Source organism: Anoplopoma fimbria, chromosome 11, assembly GCF_027596085.1.
Source record: "Anoplopoma fimbria isolate UVic2021 breed Golden Eagle Sablefish chromosome 11, Afim_UVic_2022, whole genome shotgun sequence".
In the NCBI taxonomy this organism is placed as follows: Eukaryota; Metazoa; Chordata; class Actinopteri; order Perciformes; family Anoplopomatidae; genus Anoplopoma; species Anoplopoma fimbria.
In genome coordinates, this window is record NC_072459.1 from 7,141,171 (window position 1) to 7,163,724 (window position 22,554).

Consider the following 22,554-nt stretch of genomic DNA (forward strand, 5'->3'; position numbering starts at 1 on the left):
AGATTAGGAATAAACATGAAAAACATATAAATATAAAATAGATAACCTTTTTGCAGAGGACACAACCCAGAACAGAACCTAACATTTTTTTTAAAAGCTACATGTTAATAACAATCCTGCAATATAATGTAATATTTAACTTTCTGAATGGCCATCGTGCATAAAGCTTACTCTTATTTTTTAAGGACATGTTTTCATATAAAGGGGTAAAACTTATAATATTTATTATTATTATAAAATGTATTTTTTATTTATTTTTTATTCTACATTTATATTTCCGTTTTTCTTGTAATACCCTCTTATCTTATCTGTTATTATTTTACATGTTTTGTTACATAAGATTTTTTGCCTATTTTTGCTTTTTATTTTGAAGCACACTGGCTCTACTGCTATTGAATTAAAAGTGCTAAATAAATAAACTTGACTTTAGTCCCTAACATCTCATCATGAAGACCTCAACACCACATCTCTCCCTCTGGCTGCTCAATACATAGATTATTTTAAAATGAATGACTTTGTTTTATTCTTAAATCAGTTTTGCTCTATATATAACACTAACCCTATGTATAATTAATCTTTGCAATGTACAGAACATTAGAAATGTCACTTAACAGAAGCCAGTAGAAACACCTCTCTCACCTATCAGCCCCTCCTCGTCCTCTCCCCTGTCACTCTAAACATAACATGTCGACAACATACGTTGAAAATAGCTGACTCAGCTGTGCTGCTATTAAAAGAGCTCAAATCCCAAAGTATTGCTGTGGCAGTGCTGCAGCCGGTCCGGTCGGAGGAACTCTGTGGATGAGCTGCTGAGGCGAGCTGCTCCTCAGGATACGAATAAAAACACCCAGAACACCTGCAGAGGCCTCAGAAGCAGTAAGTGTGGGCCCATAACTCTTTTCTTGCAGGATCCAGGTCAGTTAGACGTGACCAGCTCTCTTTGAGTCACTCAGAGACACTTTGTCAACAAACTTTTAATCTAAACAGCTGCTACTTGGAATACAAAGTGAATATTTCCTTTTTGTGCTGTTCAGTTTTTGATTGTGTTCATGTATCTCTTGACTCTGTTCAGGAATAATGTGGCTGGTTCTCTGTGGCATTGAGATACAGTATCTATTTCTAGGGCATGTTTATATTTAGACAAACAGCCGGGGCTCGGCACGGTAAACCTAAACCAAAAGGTTATCTTCAGATTCCCTGTTGGACTAATCTAGAACATGTAAATGTTGGTCTTTATTATCTGCGGACAAAAAGTGGCCTTTTCAAATGTTTTCTATCGGATTACACTTAATGTGAAAGGAAAGGTTGACTGTAAAATATAACTCTATGAGGTCATGTTCAGATTAAGAGCAATAGGACACAGACATTTAAAGACATCTTACGTTGGAACAACAAACCAAAATGTTTTTCACTTCTCTTTGTCCAGTTGTTCGGTCTCTTTGACGTTATTTTAGGTATCTCCGTATGTAGTTGTTTTGTGTCTCTTTGTTGTCCTTTTTCTACCTCTATGTGGTTGTTTTGCACCTTTTTGTAGATGTTTTGTGTACATCTAAAGTCGTTCTGCGTCTCTTTGGTTGTGTTGTGTCTTTTTGTGGTTGTTTGGGGCTTTTCATGCTAATTTAGTATCTCTTTTTAGCCATTCATTTGTGTTTTGACATTTTGTGTCTCTTTGTCTGTTTGGGGTTGTTTTGTGTCTCTTTGTTGTGAGTTTGTGTCTCTTTGTAGTCCTTTTGTTGTTTTGTGTTGATTTGTGCTGTTTTTTTTAAGTATCTCTCTTTAGCTGTTTGTTTGTCTTTTGTGGACATCTTGTGTCTTTTTATGGATTTTTTTGTTTCTTTGTGGTTGTTTTGTGTCTCTTTTTATTGGTTTTGTGTCTCTTTGTCTTTTTGTGCTTGTTTTGTGTCTTTCTAGCCATTTAGCATCTAATTTGTGGTCCTATTGTGTCTCTTTTTGGCACTTTTGTAACTCTTTGTACTCGTTTTATTGTGCGATTGATCGCTTGAGTCACAAGAAATGCAGACAGACACTTCAAAAGTAAGGAGCCTCCTGCCCTTTTGGGTCACTGATCCTTTTAATGTTGGGCCCGGTTCAGTAATCAACTGATGTTTGAGATATAATCACATTCACAATTCATAGAAATGAAACTCAGATCTGGCCGAATGAAAAAAGGGCTACATTATAGTTTGAAAAGTTGATAGTTCAAAATTAAGATTCAACAAATCTTATTTTCAGTTAATGATTGTGAATGTGATTATTCCTCATGCAGCACTGATCGTCTGTATATTGTATTTAAATATCAAAATATCCCCAAAAATGTATATGTAGTAGGCACAAATCTTAAGGATGTGGTTTTTTATCATTTATTCTTTGTTTTGATGTCCAATGTAAGAACACGGTTAAAAACATGTCTTCTTTGTTTTTATTTCAGAGTTATAAGAATAGTTATAGATTAATAAATGTTTGTAGCAGGTGAGATGGATTCCAATGTTACGGAGCCGGAGAGCTTTTGGGTATGAAACGCTCCTTTTTAATTTTATTAATGTTCACTAGATCTTAAATGGACATCCCATCCCATCTCATCTGCATCTTCAGAAAAATAATTTTCCATCTAAAAAAGTATGTTTAAAACATCAAACATACTTTAAAAACCAAAAGAAACAACGTATCAGCTAACGCTCATATACTTATTCACTTTCTTCCTTAGATTTAAATGAGAAGATTGACACCAATGTTATGTCTGTATGATAAGTATGAAGCTACAGTCAGCTAGTTAGCATAGCTTAGCACAAAGACTGGAAACAGTGGGAAACAGCTAGCCTTACTCTAAAGTTCACCAATTATTATGTTGCATCTTATTTGTTTATTTTGTACAGAAACCAAAATGTTACAATGATTTTACAGAGATTTATGTGTAAGCTAGCTATTTCCCTCTGTTTCCAGTCTTTGTGCTAAGCTAAGCTAACCAGCTGCTGGGTGAAATCTTATATTTAACTCTCCGTCAGAAAGTGAATAAGCGTCTCAGAACGTCAAACTATTCATTTAATATTTCCTGCGAGGATTTACAAAGATATAAATACTTTTGTTTTGTTTTAATTCTGCATATTAAATATATAAATAAAACCTTTTTCAGGATATCGTGCAGGAGATGGACTCGGTTTGGACCACCACGGTTCTCCTGGTGCCATGTGCAGTCGTGCTCACAGCTGGATTTTTCTACCTCTATAGCTTCATTACAGGTCTGCTGTCCAAAACGTCAGTTCGCAATAAAGTGGTGGTTATAACCAACGCTTTATCCGGGCTTGGAAAAGGTAACGATGCTTTAAAGTTACTGTGAGGAACTTTTATCTGGTTCTGAATCAGTCTCAGTTTAGTCCTGATCCTCTATATGACCTCCATCAGTAAACGAGATCATCAGAGAGAAGATTGTCCTAAGATTCAGGTCATCCATTAAAATTTTACAGTGAACTTTATTTTTTAATGCAGAATGTGCAGGTGTGTTTCACAAAGGAGGAGCGAGGCTGATCCTCTGTGGGAAGAGTTGGGAGAATCTTGAAGAACTGGCCGATGATTTGGCGAACGCCTCAGACCCAACTTTGGTAAGAATACCAGCTCTGAAACAGGAAACAGACAGTGGTGTATATTTAAATACTCCGTTACAAGTAGAAGTCCTGCATTTAGGATCCCACAAGTAGAAGAATATTATCAGCTAAATGTATTCAAAGAATCAAAAGTAAAAGTACTCGTTCTGCAGTAGAGTTTCTCCTGTAACTGATATATTAATATATATGACATTATTACATGCTTAATAGAGCAGCATGTTACTGTTATAGCTGCTGTAGGTGGACAATTTAGTCCAGTGGTTCCCAACCTAGGGGTTGCATCCCTTGAAAGGTCACCAAATAAATCAGAGGGGTCGTTAGGTGATTAATGGAAAAGAAGAAACTTCTTATACACAAATTGACTTTACATTTTTGGACTTTTCTCTAATCTTTTGACGTGTTTTATAATTTCACCTCTTTGAGACTCAAACTGTTACTCACAGACATCTGAAATGTGACTTGAGGCCAAGACAAGACTATTATTACTTTGTAAGCGAAAAAGATTGGAAACTACTGGTTTTATCTTAAACAATGTGTTGCATTTTATAAACGTATTATATGTTTTTATGAAAATTGTTCACATAAAAACTGTAGTGGATAAAAAGCATAAAGTAGCATTAAAAATATAAATTATAAAAACTATCTTTTAGTAAATGTTCTACTTGTAATCCCTGTTTCTCAGACGTTTCCTGCTAAACTGGTGCTGCTGGACTTTGGAGACATGGACAGCATGCCCGAGGTTATCTCTGAGATCCTGGAGTGTTACGGCTGCCTGGACATCCTCATCTTCAACAGCAGCATGAAGGTCAAAGCTCCGGCACAGAGTGTGTCTCTGGAGATGGACAGGTTACTGATGGACAACAACTACTTTGGACCGGCCACGCTGGCCAAAGGTACACGATGGAAACACATTTCAGTCTGTAGAAGTAGACGATGATGTTGTTTTTGTTGCTTTGCAGTTTGTTTAAACATTTCGGTTTCAGGTTTGCTGCCCTCAATGATCTCAAGGAGAACCGGTCACCTGCTCCTCGTCAACAGCATCCAGGGGAAAATAGCTGTGCCTTTTCGCACCGCATGTGAGTTTTATTAAACCCTTATTTTGGGCGCTATTGTACTTAAAGCACTAAAGTATTCTTAACAAATATTAGAAGGAATGGTCCCCATTGGTCGTGTAGCGCCATTATGAGGTTACAATTGTGGTTTTGGATGACAACTTTAGGATTTATTGCCATGAAATTTGGCGCACACATTTGTAAAAACTTTGGTGAGCCTATGACTTTTCATCTAGCGCCATCATGAGGTCATCATGTATCGTGTCCAACACTGTGAAACTCCTGACTTTCCAATCAGCCTCAGCTGTACTTTCTGTTTAAAGCTAATTAGCAAATATTAGCATGCTAGTAAACGAATCTAAGCTAGAGACTTAGCACGTTAAATTACCGCCCACACCGGAGGGTAAAACAATTCATCGCCTTTAAACACATTTATGTCTAAACTTTTTTTATTTATTTAAAATGTAAAATGTTTTCCAGATCTTATCATATGTTGAAATTCTTTAAATGCCACTTTAAATGTAAGTGCATGTTTTATTCCTACGACTTTCATTTATTTTTATTTCTAAAAGTAAGGTTTTCTGTTTTTATGTATTTTTAAATGTACAGCACTTTGAGCTACATAGTCTTCATGAAATGTACTATGAAATAAAGATTATTATAATTATTCATTATTATTATTATTATTATAAAATAATCAATATGAGGTAAAAGTAACAATTTTTACTGTGTTGTGTATTTATTCCAGACGCAGCGTCTAAACACGCGGTCCTGGCCTTCTTTGACTGCCTGAGAGCTGAAGTGGAAGAGTTCGGCATCTCCATCAGCACCATCAACCACACCTTCATCAGCCGCTCCTCCTCTTCCGACATCACAGAGGCCTCCAAATCCATCTGGTCATGTGAGGAAAATCAGAGGACAAAGTTCTATCAAACGTTTTATTTTTTAACCACTGCAGGGAAACATAAAGAGTCATGACAACTGTCGTATATATTATTTGTCCCCAGAGGATGATCCTGATTGATTTTCAGCTTTGCAGCACTTTTGATTCCCATTCCCTGGATATTTAAGGCTCACAGTGGATGAATTATTAGTGAATACGTGACCTTTTTATGAGGCCCTAATGGTTTACTGTATGACAATTACATTCCAGGTATTTAATATGCTTATTAATATAAACTTAAATGAAAAGGGGACTTCTGCATCTAACTGATCTTTGAGGCCGTGACTTGTTTAGCTTGTTGAGAGTTTTTTTCTCTAATATTTTAGGTGATATCATACGTATATGGAGCATGTCCTCAAAATGGAATAATAGATTTTTAATCTAGTAGTACTTGGTTTGGGATTAAGACAACGTTTATTTTATTGTCCATCCTTTACAGGAAAAAAACATATATATATATATATTATATAAACGACACATACCACAACTATTATGTCTAACATTTATTGGCAGATACATTTTTTTTATTGCATATTACCTTTGGGATAAACAAATAACATTGGAATGACAAAGTATTGAGCTAATTACTTGAGTAAAAGTAGTAATACCACAATATAAAAAATACTTCATTACAAGTTAAATTATAAAAAGTCCTGCTTTCAAAATTATACTCACGTAAAAGCAAACAATTAGTACCAGCAAAATGTACTTAAGGTATCAAAACTAAAAGTACTCATTACCAAAAATGGCCCTAATCAAATTGTCATGTTTATAATTTATGTATATATTATTAGATTATTAGTACTGATGCATTAATGTATTAGCAGCATCAATATAACTGCATATTTCATATACTGATCTTACGTTTATGTATAAAATCTTGATCTTTAAAGTAGCTGTTGAAATGAATGTAGAAGTATAAAAGTTGATTAAAATAGAAATATACAAGTGCAAGTACATCAAACTTCCACTTAAATACTTAAGATAATATACTTTGTTAAATTCCAAGACTGGTATACAATAAATGTATTGAATAAAGATATATAAAAAGTAAACTTTGGTTAGGTTTGTAGTTAGACTATGTTTTTAAGACTTTAATAAATAAAAACTGTATCATTTTATCTCTCTTCTCTTTGCAGTGTTGTACACCAAGAAACCTCTCGGTGTTTCTCCGGATGAGGCGACGACTGAGATCGTGAAGACTTTGAGCAACAAGAGGAGGGAGGTGATGATCGCTCCCTCGCTGCCGAAGGTGGCGCTCTACACCAGGTCCTTCTTCCCCAACATATTCTTCGCTGTCATGGCTGCAGGAGTGAAGAGCGCAGCAGCCGAAGAAAACATGTAGAGCTGCTGGTTTTTACAGGATGCAAACACTCTAATCACTGAGGACATGTTTTATGTTGTATCTTCCGTCCCATCAAGGAGCAGCATTAACATAAATATGGTTATTATAAAGAAAATACTCTTGTATTTGTGGCTTTGGAATAGAAATAAAAAGTATTTACGTGTAAGCCCTTGTCATTTAAAAGTTGTTTTCCTTTTCTTTTAATCATTTAAAAAAATGATTTATTTTAATAAAAAATTTACAACAGTTTATTGACCACACATTCTTAAAGAAAACATTAACAGTTTATTTAACATGTTGGTGATTTCCAGAGAATTTCATGTAATTACACTAATTATGTAGATTTTTTTTAAAGAAGAGCGCAATTTAAATTTAAGTAAATATTAATTTATTATTAGGAAATAATACTCTCCATAATTGTTGAATTGTATACTTGCCTGTAAACAACTAGAAGGATAATAATTTTTTGAGTACTTCTTTAGGTTTTTTCTTATCTAACAAATTATATCGATCTTTCTCAGCAAATCATACAGAAATAAAAGAACTGTAAGTTAAGTTATAGTGTAATAACCTTTGAAAATGTATAAAACAATTTGTACACCCAAATTTTAAAAATGCTCATTATTTAATCAAAATAATAGAGCTTTTCATTTAATTTGACACTAATTGTGTAGATTATTTTCAAAAGAAAAGCTCAATTTCAACTGAAGAAAATATTCTGTAAATTAAGTTATAGTGGAATTAATTGTGAAAACATTTTTAAAAAGCATGCACCTAATTTCTTAAGTTTTTCATCATTAAATCACATTTATAAAAATGAAACCCCTGTTGTTATGTAAAGGTCAAAAAGGTCATAAAGAAGTTAATCATTATCTTAAGAGCGAAGGCGCCCTCTAGTGCTCAGTCTGTAATACTACTACTACATGCTGCTAGTAGTAGTATTACGTGTCCTTTTAGTGTGTAAATGGCCTTTAAAGTATTTTCCAGACTCACCGGGGTAACTCTCCGACTGAAGTCTCATCCTGCAGCCGTGTCCAGTGCGTTGAGCTCCGGCTGCAGTCTAACGGTGGAACATGACCGACAGAACCGGCGCTTCACCGTCGCTCCGGGCAGCGGGGCTGGTAAGCAGAGGGAGCCGGGTTTGAAGCACCGGTAACCGGGTGAGATCCTGGAGGGGAGCCCGGCGTCAACACGCGGGGCCTGCTAGAATGCACAAGTCTGTCCGACAAAATGTCTATGAAATGGTTAATCCAGGGCCTGAAAAATAGCTTTTTGGGGGGCCCATACATGATTTTACTTCCACCAAATGTCCCTCACCCAATTAATGTTAAACAAAAGATTGCTGCCTCATTTTAAAACATGAGTTAATGCAATAAATACTTGTATAATTCAAAGTAAAATGTTGATTTTACATGTTTATTAGCTTTTTCTGGGATTCCTCGTTCCCTTTTATGAGCTGTGTTGTGGTTACTTGGATCCCCAATAATTCAAAATGTGGTGTTAAGTCTTCCTCCTCCTCTCTCTACAGACTGTGCAGTGCTGCTCTACAGATTCACCGGGGAGAAGGAGGTGGATCTGATGTCGACATTTGTACCAGAGACATTCAGAGGCCAAGGTGTTGCTGCTCTTCTGTCTCAGGTAACTTAAACTCATCGGGGCATCAGTCGGATTTGAAATGCTGTCTATAATGTATTAAATATCTCTTTTTACAGGCTGCCATGGACTTCCTGGTTGAAGAAAACCTCAAGGCTCATGTCTCCTGTTGGTATATAAAGAAATACATCGAGGAAAACCCTCTACAAAGTTATAAGCAACGTCTCATCACTTGACTGAAGTCTGTTTGTTCAGTACAGACTGAGATTCTACCTCAAATCAACCACAACCTCATCAATCATTGCTATTGAGGCCAAATGGATCTATAACCATCTTTAATAATGATTTTAAAGAGACATGCATTTAATTCATGGTAATTATGAGTAAAGATACTTAAAATCTCCCGAAGGAATTCCGGGTTTGAAGATGTTTGTCAACCTTAAATAAGTAAAATGATCTTTTAAAAAAAAATATATATATATATATATAAGCTTGAACTTTCTTAAATTTTGTGTCTGTAATCAGACTGTTTAAATTTGTTCTCACGAGGTATCAATATTTATTAATTAATGACATGTTTATCAAGGCATAATGTTTGGTTATTGATAAAGTCTGCATACTTTAAAAAAAAAAAAAAGCCTTTGTCTTTCTAAGATGTATTTGTTGATAATTAAAGTGCAAATTTTTGGAAATGTCTTCTCTGAGTATATTGATATATATATATTTTTAAATATAAATAATTATATATATATCACAAGATCATATACCTGAAAGAAAAAACTGCAAAAAAAAAGTATAAATATTAATATATATTGTACATTTCATAAGAAACGGTTCTGTTTTTTTCCTCCACATGAGTTCAGAATCTAAGATGAACTCACATGTTGGTCGAACGCAGTATAGGTTGGATTTAAACACGTAATAAGATAATTATTAGATAAATTACATCAGCAGGAATAAAAAAAAACTCAGCGTCAGAAAGAACAAACTATATAAGAGATCAGCAGCACATTAAACAGACGTGACTAAATCATCAAGGTTTTATTTCAGTTTTTTCCTCCTCAACTGAAAAGCATTCATCATGTTTTATTTTCATGAAACATTCCTGTGCTGGAAATACAAACAGATCATCCCTCTAGTTGATCCTAAGACAAAATACTTTTAGTCCAATAGATGTCAGTCTCACTCCGTCATAGAAAAGTCCCTTCACTCCTCTTTTTTGTTGAGTCAATGTTTGTAGAAAATGTTTCAAGGGGAAGTTATTGAAAAGCAAATTTCTGCTTTCTTTTTAACAATCAACGACAGAATTAAAGCGTGAATAAATGCTTAATAAGTGATGTTTAAAAATCAACCACATGCAGGCATTTTTGTTAATGTATCACCATTGAAAGTGTGACAAAAATGCATTTAACGCCCTTTTTAGAGTCACATATTTGCAGACGTCATTGCATATGAAAAACAGAGTGTTAATGAATACCAAGCAGAGATAATACATCCGACTGATCCCCTCGTGAGATAAACTGTCGGCTCTCAACCCATCTGCCCCTGAACCACAAACGCTTGCGGCGGCAGCGGCGGCTCCAGACACGGAGAAGATGTACTTTTAGCCAACAGGAATAATCTCTCTCCTCAGATGTATTATGGTTCCACATGGACGGATTATGAGACAATGAAAAAAGGCCTCTCGCCTCGTCCTCCATGTAAGAGACGAGACTAACAGACAGGAAGAGACTCTTAACAGCTGCGCTGTTCGTAGTTTCTCTCTTTGGTCTGTTGGGCAGTTTTTTGTGGTTGTTTTGTGATATTTTTATGTTTCTTTGTAGTATTTTTTGTGTCTGTGTGGCTGTTTTTCGTCTTTTTTGTCATTTAGTTCTACTTGTAGTCATTTTGTTCATTTTGTGGTATTATTCTGTGTCTTTGTGGTTGTTTTGTGTCTATTTGTAGTATTTTTCGGTGTCTTTGTGGTCGCTTTGTATCCTTTCGGGTATTTGTGTGCCTTTGTGGGTGTTTTGTATTTTCTTGTGGTCGTCTTTTGGGTCATTGTGATCATTTAGTGTGTTTTTGGTTATTGTTTTTTACGTCTTGTGGTCATTTTGTTGTAGTTTGGTGCCTATTTGTAGTATTTGTGTCTGGTTGTTTTGTGTCTCTCTGATGTTATTTAGGCTCTTTGCGGTAATTTTGAGTACTTTTTTGGGGGTGTTTTGTATCTTTTCTTGCTCATCTTTTTGTGGTAGTTTTGTGGTTATTTTGCGTCTTTCTGGTAATTTCGTGTGTTTTGTTATTGTGTTTTCTGTCTTTTTGTGGACATTTTGGGTCTATTGGTGTTTTTCTGTGTGATTTTGTGCAAATTTGTTGTCATTTTACGTTTTTCAAACGATTTGCCTCTCATCGTGGTCATTTTTTGTCTCTTTATGGTCATTTTGTGTCTCTGTAGCTGTGTCTATATGTAGTCGTTTGATTGACTTTCCATTAACAACCGTAGACAGTTCATTTTGGCCTTTGTGCTGTTGCTCAGTCGTCCTTTCAGAGAACAGTAATGTTCCAACTGAGAGTCTTTGTTCATCTTAATGAGTACGTCACCGAACGTCATCCCAGAGAGCAACAAGAGCAACTTGAATTAAGAAAAAGGCCAAAACAGAGACAGATCTTTGAGGTTGAAACATCACAACATGACACACAAAGGGACCTGCAGCAACAGCAGCCGCCTGCACATCCTGCAGCTTTCCTCAGATTAGTGTGAAGTCGTTGAAATTGCAGCCCTCTTCCTCCCGTAATATTTGATGAAATGCATGTTGTGTCAAAGCCGACATTATTTCCGGAAAAAAATAAACAAATATGTCTCCTGTATTATGAATTTAAATCCCAATCTGGGTCCAGGAAATCAGTCTTAAAACTGTTCCAGTGGGTCACGGAGTCTGGGACTCCATTTTTAACAATACACCTCCCCTTGTGGTTCTCGTTCTCCGCCCATTTCCACCACATACGTTGTTCCTGTCGAGGGTTTGTGGCCGTTGACCGGCCGTCCTAGCTGAGCCTCGGCGTCGACCGGGACGGCGGTCAGGTACATGTCCCACATCTGGTCGGGGAGGTCCTGCTCCAGCATCTTCTGCTTGATCATCAGGCTCTTCTCGATGTTCCGCCGCTTGTATTTGAACTCCACGATGGTCTTCGTGTACCTGTTGAGCGCCGTCACCGCAGAGCCCATGCAGGTGCCGAAAGAGCCCCATGCTAAGCTGAGGAGAAGGTTCGAGAAACAGGAAGTCACACTGATGCAAATGTACGAACTCTAACTAAATAGGCTAAAAACGTATGTTTCTTCTTTTTTTGTGAAGAAAATTTTGATCAAATGTGTTCACAAGTCAAAACACACCAATATTATACATCAACGTTCAATTGTTATGAATTTACTGTCACCAAAGCTAGACTGTGTCCATTCAGATGACAATAAAACATTTGGTGTCTGAATTATACTGTTTTTATGTATATTAAGATAGTTATTACTAAAAGAAGGAACCCACTGGGTAGGCGACGTCTGTGGAAAACAAAACAGGTTGATATCAAGTCTGGTTTCCCTAGACGACCATTGACGACCAGACATAGTTGATAATTTACATTTAAAAAAAGACCAAAGAAATAAAGAGAGAGACTGACTGGCAAAGAGACCTGTTCGATGTAGAAGTATAGACTTTAAACTCTATATACAGGTTGTGGGATTTGGAGGTCAACCCACGAAAAATGATCATTTTTCGTGTTTTCCTTACAAAAGTCCAAAAGTGCTTGTAAAAGTTACACTTCATAGATGCATATAGTCTACCAAACGTCCACCTTCACAGGAAACAACTCAGCTAGGTTAAGGATAAGATCGTGAAATACTCAATTAGGTTTAGACAACAAAACTACCTAGTTAGGTTAAGGAAAATACCTTTGTTTGGGTTGAAATAAATTCAGAAGTTGCCTTCACCAAAGTATGAAAGTTCGCAACAAATAAATCAAAATTGACAAACAGAGGTCCCTGATTAAAATATTTTTGTTTGTTGGACCCATCCACCTTCCCACCTTCAGCCCGCCTGTGTGTGCTTTAGCTGTCTTTGTACTTCTTCGTTCAAGATTATGTGTATAACATACAATTTTTTTTTGTGGGATATCTACGAATTATGATGCATTATTTTCCATAAATATTGCTACGAGCACTTGACCGAAAATGTTGGACAGAAATGTTCCTGGAGACACTACAAACATAAATATAACAGTTGTTCCAAACTTTTTAACAGTGGTGTATATTTATACAAATATATAAATATTTTTCAGTGGATTTAAAAATGAGCTTACATATAAGACCAGCTGTAGTCCCAGGTCTTGGGCCTCCAGTCTTCTGGTCCCATAGCGACAGCCAGCTGGAATATGGTGGTGAACATCATGTGGGCCACCATCCCACAAAGGCCTGAGGACGAGAGCAAATCAGTGTGTGAGAAGAAGAAACATCTGAACAACTAACACAAGTTACTACTTTAGTAATGAGTGGGTTGAACAGAATATTGATTAATGACTGATATCAATCTTCCTGATCACCAAGACTCAACATTAAAGGCATAAAAAGAACTTCATGTTACTTTATTTAAACTAAACAAAAGGAACCGTTAACATAGAGCTCAGCTAAGCACAATGCATTATGGGAAACACTTAATTTTGTTAAGCAAAATTAGGAGCCCCAGTTGCAGTTTTCTTGCAAATAAGCAGAATAAGAGATCTACAAGAAAATGTTTGTAAATGTTTTTTTCTTTCTTTTTCTCTCTTTTAGCTTTGTTTTTGGTCTCCACCACATCTCTGTCTATTTCATGGAGCTTTTCAAACATGACAGCAGCGACCTGTCAATCACAGTAGCCCCGCCCTAAAGCATACTCTGCTTTATGGTCTATTTGACTCTAAATGGAGCATAATTTACTAAATGAACATCATGCTGTATTGAAGAAGACTTGAAACTAGAGATTGAGACCATAAACTCATGTTTACAATGTTTACTGAGGTAATAAATCAAGTGAAGGTAGGGTCATTTTCTCATAGACCTCTATACAATCTGACTTCTTTTTGCAACCAGAGGAGTTGCCCCTGCGAGGAGTCGCCATCTGCGAGGAGTCGCCCCCTGCTGGTCAGTAGAGAGAATGCAAGTTTTAAGACACTTCCGCATCGGCTTCACTTGGCAGAAACGGAGGTTGACGCCTGCTTAAAATTGACAAACTTAACAATTTTACCTTTAGTTGGTGACTAAAGTTGATTCCATCACACTGAATTATCTCTTTTATAGTGTCCGCTAATGCACCTTGTTACAAAAGGTTGTTGCAAATAAAACGTAAAGAGAGATCTTTTAGGAACAAATATTTACTGACAGTTAAACTGTGTTGTATTTGGATGTATGATGTATTCAGACACACTCGGGTTGAGGTGAACTGGCCTCTCTGTTATCTCCCTGTCAGATCCTGACCCTCCCTCTTCCAGCAGCCTGCCTCTCCACAGCTGCTTTTCTTGGGATTAACTCGTAACAACAGAGGGGGATGGGAGTCAGGGGAGTAACGTGGGGGAGTAGAGGGAGCTCCTCTGGGCAGGTCTTGGCACAGCCCAAAAACCGCTGCCCCGGCTCCAATCCGATTAGTCCACAAACCAGCAAATCCTCCGAGGTAGTGGAGGAGGCAGGACGGCGCTCTGTGCTGCTGATGACCTGCTGCCCTGCTCCGACTCATTTACAGTTATCTGCTCCTGAGATACAGTAACGGCAAAGCTTCTACTCTCACTGTTTAGCATTTATAAGCAGTCAAAAAATATCTAATGAATGGTTTTAACACACTATAATGTGGCAGATAGAAAGGTTTATTTATGTATTTGTCAATAACTATAGTTCTTCTTATGTGCATGTCAACAGACATATTAATACAGTAAAACCGCTGTAACAATATTTTCCTTATTTTTACTATGATGTTTATTTATTTATTTATATATTTTCCAGTTGTTGGACTTGGGTAGCATCAATATCTAAATGCTTCAGCTCATTCATTCCTGCTTTAAAAGTTGTACAGATGTTATTTTTGTTGTCATCTTGTTTACTGGGGGAAAAAGGAACATTTCGAATTTGTGTTAATGGTTAACTTTTTAATAATGAATAAACTTGTGCTTGATTGTGCTTAATTAGTAAATAAATATTCAAAATAGTTGATGATTTATTAACTGACAATATATATTTATAAATATATATATTTTTTGATCATCTATCGGTTTTATTAATTTTGTAAGTAAAAAGGAAAAATTCTCTGCTCCCAGTTTCTTTAATGTGAATGTGTTTCTTTATTCTTTACTGAATTTCTTTCAAGACATTGGCTTTACGAAATACTGATCACCATTTTCTGACATCTTATAAACAAAACAACTAATTGATTTATTGTGAAAATATTCAACAGATTAAGCAACGATGAAAATAATCGTACCTGTGAGTTAATAATCAATCCAGCTGATTGTGAGACATGTTACCTGAGTTTTTTCCTCTGACACACCTGTCATATATTCAGCTGACTTTGTCATTAATATAAAATGTTCCTTCATGAACACTTTAAATGTCCTTATATCAGTATAAAACAACATTATAGTGTGCTAAAACACAGAACAAATTACTATTAAGGAGACATTTTTAAGTTTACATTTCTTTTATTAATAAAACATAACCATAAAGAGAGTTTCTCTCATCTTTCTGTAATATTTAGTTTGGGGGAGTTAATTGAAAATGCTCTTACAGAGTTGAGGCTTGTTTCATGCACACTATTTCAAAGATAAAAAATAAATATACTTTCTTTCTGCACTAATAAAAAAGGGATTAAACTGAAGCTTTTTGGAATCCCGACATTGTTCCCAAAACAGGAAACCCAATGAATTAATCCAGATTTATGGCATGAATCTATCAAACTGTGTTCTTATGCGTACAGTTAAACGGTCATCATGTGACTGGCCGTCCCGCTGTGGTTCACCTCTGTGATTGGTTCACAGCAGCTGGATTTAGTTTAGACTGAACTGAAGGATTTAAAAGTTTGTTTAAATCTGATCAAAAGAGATTAATGTATGGAGGCTCAAGTGTGCTACCAGAATAAATATTTTTATTTTATTTTCTGATTATAGTATTGTAAAACTAAATCATAATGTGATAATCAGAGTAACATTATTTATTTGGCTGTGATCATTAATAAACAGTTTTAAATGGATAAATTAGATCTTTTTTCAATGTCATTTTGAAATGCATTTTCTGTTATCCCATTTAAAAAGGTTTTGTTTTTTAAAATCCTATTGCACCTAAAAATACATTTTTCTCATGTTCCCTTTTTAATCGTTTCAGTGACAAATCCTATTTCCTGTGACTCCTTCACAATAAAAGCTGCCCTGTGTTTATTTGAGTGTGTGGTAGCAGTAACAGCCATCACAGATGCTGAGATCGGGGAGATAAAATCGTGCCGCATTGTTTCTCTCCCGAGTGTGAAGGTAATTTGAATCCAATGCAGGAATGGCGGACTCTGCCACCAACAATGCAAACTACTGTATAGAGAGGTAATTACACAATATTAAAGCATTGATTGGTTATGACTGAACCAAACAGTATAGGGTGCTGCAGGAATCAGTCCTCAAACCCAGAAATGAGTCAGCATTTTTCACTTCCTGTACCCTCATCTCTAAGTCAATGTGTTCTTTTAATGTTTTTGGTTAAATGCCTAAAAAAGGTATATAGTTAACGCAAGCTGAAGAGATTCAAACGTTCTGTTTTACAACATAAAACAGGTTGTTTAATTCCCCTCTAAATAATTTACATGTCATTGACTTTGTATTGTGGAACGGTGCCTCATTGTCACTTTTCTACCGGCTAACAAAGACCAGAAAAATGGCTAAAAGTTGCTGTTTGGTAGGATGGTTCACTACCAAAACTAAATCGAAAAACGGAGCCTTTAGGAAAACAAAAGTGAGGCATAACTGAGGAAATAAATCAAGAGAGAAGTAGAGTCATTTTCTCATCGACTTCTATACAACCAGAGGAGTCGCCCCCTGCTGGTCAGTAGAGAGAATGCACGTTTAAAGACACTTCCGCATTGGCTTCACTCAGGTTTCCACTTGTGCACAAATCATCTGTGTTACCTGACAGGGCGGTGCACAAGGCAGCGAAGGCACTGATCTTCAGCTTGTTCATGATGCTGAAGCAGGGACATTGCTCCAGGGTCATCAGAGCCCCGCCTGTGAAGAGCAGGGTGAGGTACAGACTCTCAGCCACGATGCACAACCACAGCACTCCTGTTAACACAATACAAACAGAGGAGGGGGAGGGGGATAATTGAGTTGTGTTGTCCTCATAATACCCCGTCCATGAGGAATAATCCCACGCAGGTCATGTGGGAACCTCAGGTCTGCTCCTTTCAGGTCTGGAGATCTGAATCCGGTCGTCCAGACGGATTAATAGAATCAGAGCAGCAGCTGCTACTGATGCTAGTTTTTCATAGCATGCTTGTAAAGGTGAGGTATAACAGGACAGGTGATTTTTTCTTTCAGGTTAATTGTTATTGTTATTGTTCTGTCACAGTTTGGACATTAGTGGACTGGTAGGATTCTGACACGACCGACAGCAGTTACACTTTTTTTGAGATCTGGCAAAAAGCAAAACATCTTTTAATTATATTCGTTTAGCACATTTTACTGCAATTTGCACACTTTGTAGGCATCTGTCAATCTATCCATCCATCCTTCCATCATCAATTCATCTATCTGAAACCTAAATTGATCGTTGACGGGCCATGAATCCGAGTGTTAGCAAATTCGAGACACTTAAATTCAAACTTTCCAAACAAAACACTTTTAAGTTCAATGATTGGATGTTTCTTGCCCAAATGCACCATGGGAATTGTAATAGTTGTATTAATCGTTTATTATTATTATTATTATTATTATTATTATTATTATTATTATTATTATTATTATTATTATTATGACGATTTAACCGTGGAAATTTCATTCTGATCCAAAATGTAGTCGTAAATTTACTTTTCTATCATCATTTTAAATGTTTGTAATGGGCAAGTTATATAGTCTAATTTTGAAAGTTGACACTAACAATGTTGAAATATTGAATTTAGGAAGCCATGATTGTACCGAAATATGTTGTTAATAATGTTATCTGTGTTCAGGAACACATCACACAATTTTCCCCCCTCAAAGCCTTAAAACGAAACATAAACTCATTGTTAAGAATGTAAAACTTCAACCAGTTTACCTCTTTCATGTTCTGGTGCAATCTCGAAGAAGTCTCGACAGTCAAATCCTGTGATCAAAAGAAAAAAATGCATTAAAATGAATGTTATTGTTGTAGAATGAAGAGACACTTTCAGTATTTTACGGGTCCCAAATTAGAGAGAAAATAAGACTTTCTTGAAAGTTTTGATTAGTTAAGTAAATATTCATGCATCATCGATTTATTGGCAAATGTTTGGGATATTCATCTGAGCTGCTTTGCAGTGGTTATGTTAAAGGTTAATGGATATTAATAAATTGGAAGTGTTCAAATTGATATTGTTCCAAACAAGTCTTCTACAAGTAGTGGTCAGGAAATGTTAAAACATGCATACATTCATCATTTTTGTCTCAAAAGTTTCTGGGAATATTTTGACTTTTTTCTAGAATATTATATGTTTTTTCTGGACATATTCAGACTTTTTCTCCTGGAAATAGTCTGACTTTTTCCCGGAAATATTTATATATTTTTCTGGAAATATTATGCTTGTATTTCAGGAAATTATGCTTTTTGGGGGGGAAATATTCTGACTTTAATGCAAGAAATATTGAGGTTTTTTCCGTCGAAGCATTAAGATATTTTTTAAATATTATTATTCATTTTCTCTGGAAAGCACAATTCTTAAAATTTCAGTTTGGTTTTGTTTTCTAACAATAACATTAATACTATATTGTACTAACTTAACCTGCGTTTTGGGGCAAAACAAATTTAAAACATCATAATTCCAATAATTTCAGAGACCAGCTGGAGATCAAATGATGAGCTTCATCATTTTCAGTTTGTGTTCCTGGGAAACTGATTAACATTTACTTGTCATATCGTTGGAAGTTGGCACATTAAACAATTTGTCTCTCAAATGCATGCAAATAAATCCTAAAACCTATTGTTTACTCTTTCTTATTACCAGAGCTTATGAAAACAGATGGGACGGGTTGCATGCAGCGCTAAGAGAAATGTTTTTAATCCGGTTGTGACTCACAGGAGCTCTGCTGATGTTTAGAAAACAGAATCTTACTCAGTGTGATGAGAAAGAAGGCTGCTTTTTTCTGCATATTGATATTAATAGCACTTCCTGAGACACTGTAGCGATGTTTCACTTTTATTTTGCTCAGAATTACACATAGTTTTGGAGGATTTTAGTTTAAGTTTTCGGTAGTGTTAAGTGAATTGCTTAAATGAACATCTGTAGTTTTGAACCAATCAGGATGAAGCAATTTTTGAGTGTTAGACACTTAATAAATTAAAACTACTAATGCATTTTCCAGAAAGAGGTTGTTGCTTATTTAGTCATGAATATGTTATGTCATCAAGATAAAACTGAGGTGTGAAACAAAGTTTTCAAGTTCTCCGATCATCAATTTCACCGCCGTCAGCAAAAAAGTTCTTAAAGCAACTTTCTGATCTGAGATAAAGATTCTTCTTGAGGCTTAAAGTAGTGTAACGTAACTCAATACATTTACTCAAGCACAGCCCTTAAGGTGATTTTACTTTATATCAGTAGTTCCATTGTATACTACTTTTTACTTTATCTCAGAGGCAGATATTTCTCTCATTCTACTACATTTATTTGACAGTTTTAGTTAGTAGTTACTCTGCAGATTCCCCTACCTTTACATGGTGGACAGATCAGTTAAATTAGCTCCACTTTTACCAGCTGCAACATTAAAGTGATGAACACATGTATGCAACACTAATTCATTAACATATGTATTATTTTGAAATTGGAGATTCTGCAAAATGAGAACTTTTATTTTTTTGTATTTCAACTATATTTTAGGCTAATACTTTTGTAGGTTTTTTTTTTTTTTTTTTTTACCTCATTTTGAATGCAGGAACTTTTAGTATTTCTTCTACAACTGAGTAAAATATCTGAGGACTTAAGATCTGACTTTGGTTTGTTCTGGAGCATCTTTACCTGTTGTTATCATTTTCAGTTCAAATTATTAAGTTTACAGTTCTGTTTGATGATATTCAGCTTTGACTTTGACACATTTTTTGTTTTTACATGCTGAAACATCTAACGGCATCAAATCAACTTGACTCCTGGTTAATCCTGGTTAATCTTTGATGCCTTTTCATGAATTCATTAGCACCTTCAGTCTGTCTTTACCTCACATGCATGCTGTCCCTTTTTTTCTGCATAAGTGCAGTCTAATTGTTGCACATGTTAAGTAATTTATCCCAAATATATATATTTTTATATATTTTTTTAAAGTCGATTTATGCCTTTAAATCATGGAAAAGATTAATAATAAACAGTTTTAAAAATGTTCGCTGTTCCACAGACATTAAATGAGATACTATGTGAAGGCCTTTCGTGGTATATAAATAAAGTTATGTTGCTGTAAATAAAACATGTTCAGTGTATTCACAGATGAACAGATGGACTCTGCAATTACTCTCATTAACCTGTAGATCGACTAAAGAGTCCTCCGTCACTCACTTCCTGTTTTTAAACACCTTGCTCACCGTTCATGTCGGCAGCCTGCTCGCAGGAGAAGAATATCCCCGTGTGGAACTTCCTCAGGAGGAACTTCTCCTCTCCGCTCTCGAAGATGTACTGCACCAGCCGGCTGTCGTTGATGTTGGAGCTGTTGAAGCGGATGCAGAACCACTGCTTCACCTTCACCGGCGGCCCCGTGCAGAACGGCTTGGGCACCTTCCTGGTCCCCTCGCACCAGTAGTTGGTGGTCACTGCGGATAAGGCAAAGGCAAACGCCACCAAGTTGAGGGTGATCGCCAGGGAAGCCCGCCGGCCGCGCTCTAGCCTCATGGTTCGAGGCCAGGCCCGAGGAGATGAAATGAAAAGGCAACTAATCCCGGCTTTCGATATGTAGCCGCCGTGTTTCGCCTCCCAGCAGATGTGTCAAATCTTCATAATCTTGTTTGGGGCTCCTTGGGCGAGAATCCTGTGCATCCTTCCGCCGGCGCTAATGAAGTGCTACCACCTTGATTGAAGGATTCATTCTCTCCACTTCCACAGAAACAATAGAAACCCATGGCAGTCTTTGCTTTTTCTCGGCTTCATTTGAACTCTTTCAGTCGTTGCTGCTCGTCCGGCCCCATCGTCGCTCCTCCCCTTCTACAAATCTTTTCTCGCAATATCATCCATTACAAATGGCAAATTATGTTCCAGATTTCCTTTGAGCAGAGTCATAAAGATAAAAAAAAAAAGATTACTATGAGATTAAATTATAATCCAGGACAATTTACATTTCCCCTGATTTTTCCTGCATTGCATGTCGAAGCGTTTCTCAAAGCAACAGCAGCCGCAGGCGTAAGATCAAGTGCCGGTGAGCCGTGACATAATGTGTACAGTCTCACATGAAAATCCATCCATAATGTGTGTGTGCACGCAGGACAAATCTCCTCATGTCGAAAAGCCTGCTGATGCCGGTTACGCAGGTCAAATAAAGACAAATTACTTACAGAAAGTATGTGAGGGATGACAGATGTTCGCACAAAAAGAAACATCTGCTGTCTACTATGATTCATTTGTCTTTTCCTCTAGATGATTTTCCATCACAACATTAATGTTGTTCATGGGATTCTGCAGCTCAGACTTTCAGTAACAATCGTGTCACCTTTGGTTTGACCAGGAGACCAACGTTCGACACCTTGTAGTTTCCTTAACCTAATCGTTAACCATGATCTTTTTCCTTAACAAAGCATTTTTTCTTGCCTAAACTTAAGTCGTCACAAAAAGAAAGTTGTGCCATGTGACACCAACAAACCTCCCAATATGTGTCCCTGAACATCAATACATTTCTGGTTTATTTTTGTGAGTATTTCACAAATTGCCGTGAGACTGGGTTGGATCGTGACGTCACCCTTTGGTTTGTGGACTGACATTGTGAAGACGGACGCCATCTTGGAATACCGCCGTCACCATGACGTTTGCAACCAATGAACGAAGTTACCATATCTGAAATGCGGAGGAGTGATGTAGAGACGCCGTATATGCCTCGGGTAGCGGCAGCGACCTGTCAATCACAGTAAGCCCGCCCGACTCTAAATGGACCATCATTTTCTAAATGAACATCATGCTGTATTGAAGAAGACTTGAAACTAGAGATTGAGACCATAAACTCATGTTTACAATGTTTACTGAGGGAATAAATCAAGTAAGAAGTAGAGTCATTTCCTCATAGACTTCTATACAACCAGACTTCTTTTTGCAACGAGGAGTCGCCCCCTGATGTTCAGTTAAGAGAATGCAAGTTCTTAGATACTTCAACATTGGCTTCACTTAGCACAACCGGGTTGCCGCCTGCCTCTTGGCTTTAGTCTCCTAGCGTCGAGAGGAAGTTGGGGCCCAGAGCTGCCGCTGACCATCAGCTCGCTGATCTGCTCATTTTCTGCAACAAGTGTAATGTAAGCATGAAAACATTGTATAAGATAGCTAACGGTAGCTAACTATCTAGCCAACTGCTAAATGAGACAAATTAACAATTTTAATGCTTCATCTACACACTCTTGTCAAAGCATAGAAAACGTTGCTATCACCAGATAACATTATCATTAAAACTGATTCACCAGATGTTGTAATGTGCTGTGATTGTAAATCAACATCACAGTGTTTACTGAAAAAGTAAAAACGATGGATGCTGTCAGGAGAGGTGAGGAGGGGAGTCTGTTTAGAGGGTGTTAACATTCTTTTATTTCGGCATAGATGACGTAGTTAAATCCCAAACTGTCGACTCTATCTCAGAATTGGCCTC

The 22,554-nt window shown here is 36.6% G+C and overlaps 3 protein-coding genes across 3 annotated transcripts; 2 read left to right on the forward strand and 1 right to left on the reverse strand.

The window, feature by feature from the left end:
* Positions 1–3,145: 3,145 nt before the first annotated feature.
* Positions 3,146–6,939, forward strand: LOC129098997 (dehydrogenase/reductase SDR family member 7C-B-like). Its single transcript, XM_054608146.1, has 6 exons — positions 3,146–3,308; positions 3,484–3,596; positions 4,282–4,492; positions 4,583–4,675; positions 5,400–5,552; positions 6,734–6,939. The coding sequence occupies exons 1-6, from the start codon at positions 3,146–3,148 to the stop codon at positions 6,937–6,939; spliced, it is 939 nt and encodes a 312-aa protein (XP_054464121.1).
* Positions 6,940–7,857: 918 nt separating this feature from the next.
* LOC129098995 (protein NATD1-like) lies at positions 7,858–8,962 on the forward strand. The gene is made up of 3 exons (XM_054608143.1): positions 7,858–8,060; positions 8,468–8,577; positions 8,652–8,962. Exons 1-3 carry the CDS (start codon positions 7,904–7,906, stop codon positions 8,766–8,768), a joined length of 384 nt encoding a protein of 127 aa, XP_054464118.1. The 5' UTR covers positions 7,858–7,903; the 3' UTR covers positions 8,769–8,962.
* Positions 8,963–11,461: 2,499 nt separating this feature from the next.
* Positions 11,462–20,606, reverse strand: LOC129098271 (germ cell-specific gene 1-like protein). The gene is made up of 5 exons (XM_054607255.1): positions 20,303–20,606; positions 17,816–17,863; positions 16,690–16,842; positions 12,862–12,973; positions 11,462–11,765 (listed from the first exon to the last, which is right to left on the reverse strand). The coding sequence occupies exons 1-5, from the start codon at positions 20,604–20,606 to the stop codon at positions 11,462–11,464; spliced, it is 921 nt and encodes a 306-aa protein (XP_054463230.1).
* Between the last annotated feature and the right edge of the window lie 1,948 nt (positions 20,607–22,554).

Bases quoted from the DNA above. Each gene is read 5' to 3' on its own strand.
- LOC129098271 (XM_054607255.1), bottom strand. From the start codon at position 20,606: ATGAGGCTAGAGCGCGGCCGGCGGGCTTCCCTGGCGATCACCCTCAAC. The intron at 17,864-20,302 runs GTGAGCAAGGTG...TTTTGATCACAG, and splicing joins GCAGGCTGCCGACATGAACG to GATTTGACTGTCGAGACTTC. The intron at 16,843-17,815 runs GTAAACTGGTTG...TTGTGTTAACAG, and splicing joins TGCACCAGAACATGAAAGAG to GAGTGCTGTGGTTGTGCATC.
- LOC129098997 (XM_054608146.1), top strand. From the start codon at position 3,146: ATGGACTCGGTTTGGACCACCACGGTTCTCCTGGTGCCATGTGCAGTC. The intron at 3,309-3,483 runs GTAACGATGCTT...TTTTTAATGCAG, and splicing joins TTTATCCGGGCTTGGAAAAG to AATGTGCAGGTGTGTTTCAC. The intron at 4,493-4,582 runs GTACACGATGGA...TTTCGGTTTCAG, and splicing joins ACCGGCCACGCTGGCCAAAG to GTTTGCTGCCCTCAATGATC.
- LOC129098995 (XM_054608143.1), top strand. From the start codon at position 7,904: ATGGCCTTTAAAGTATTTTCCAGACTCACCGGGGTAACTCTCCGACTG. The intron at 8,061-8,467 runs GTAAGCAGAGGG...CTCTCTCTACAG, and splicing joins CGCTCCGGGCAGCGGGGCTG to ACTGTGCAGTGCTGCTCTAC. The intron at 8,578-8,651 runs GTAACTTAAACT...CTCTTTTTACAG, and splicing joins TTGCTGCTCTTCTGTCTCAG to GCTGCCATGGACTTCCTGGT.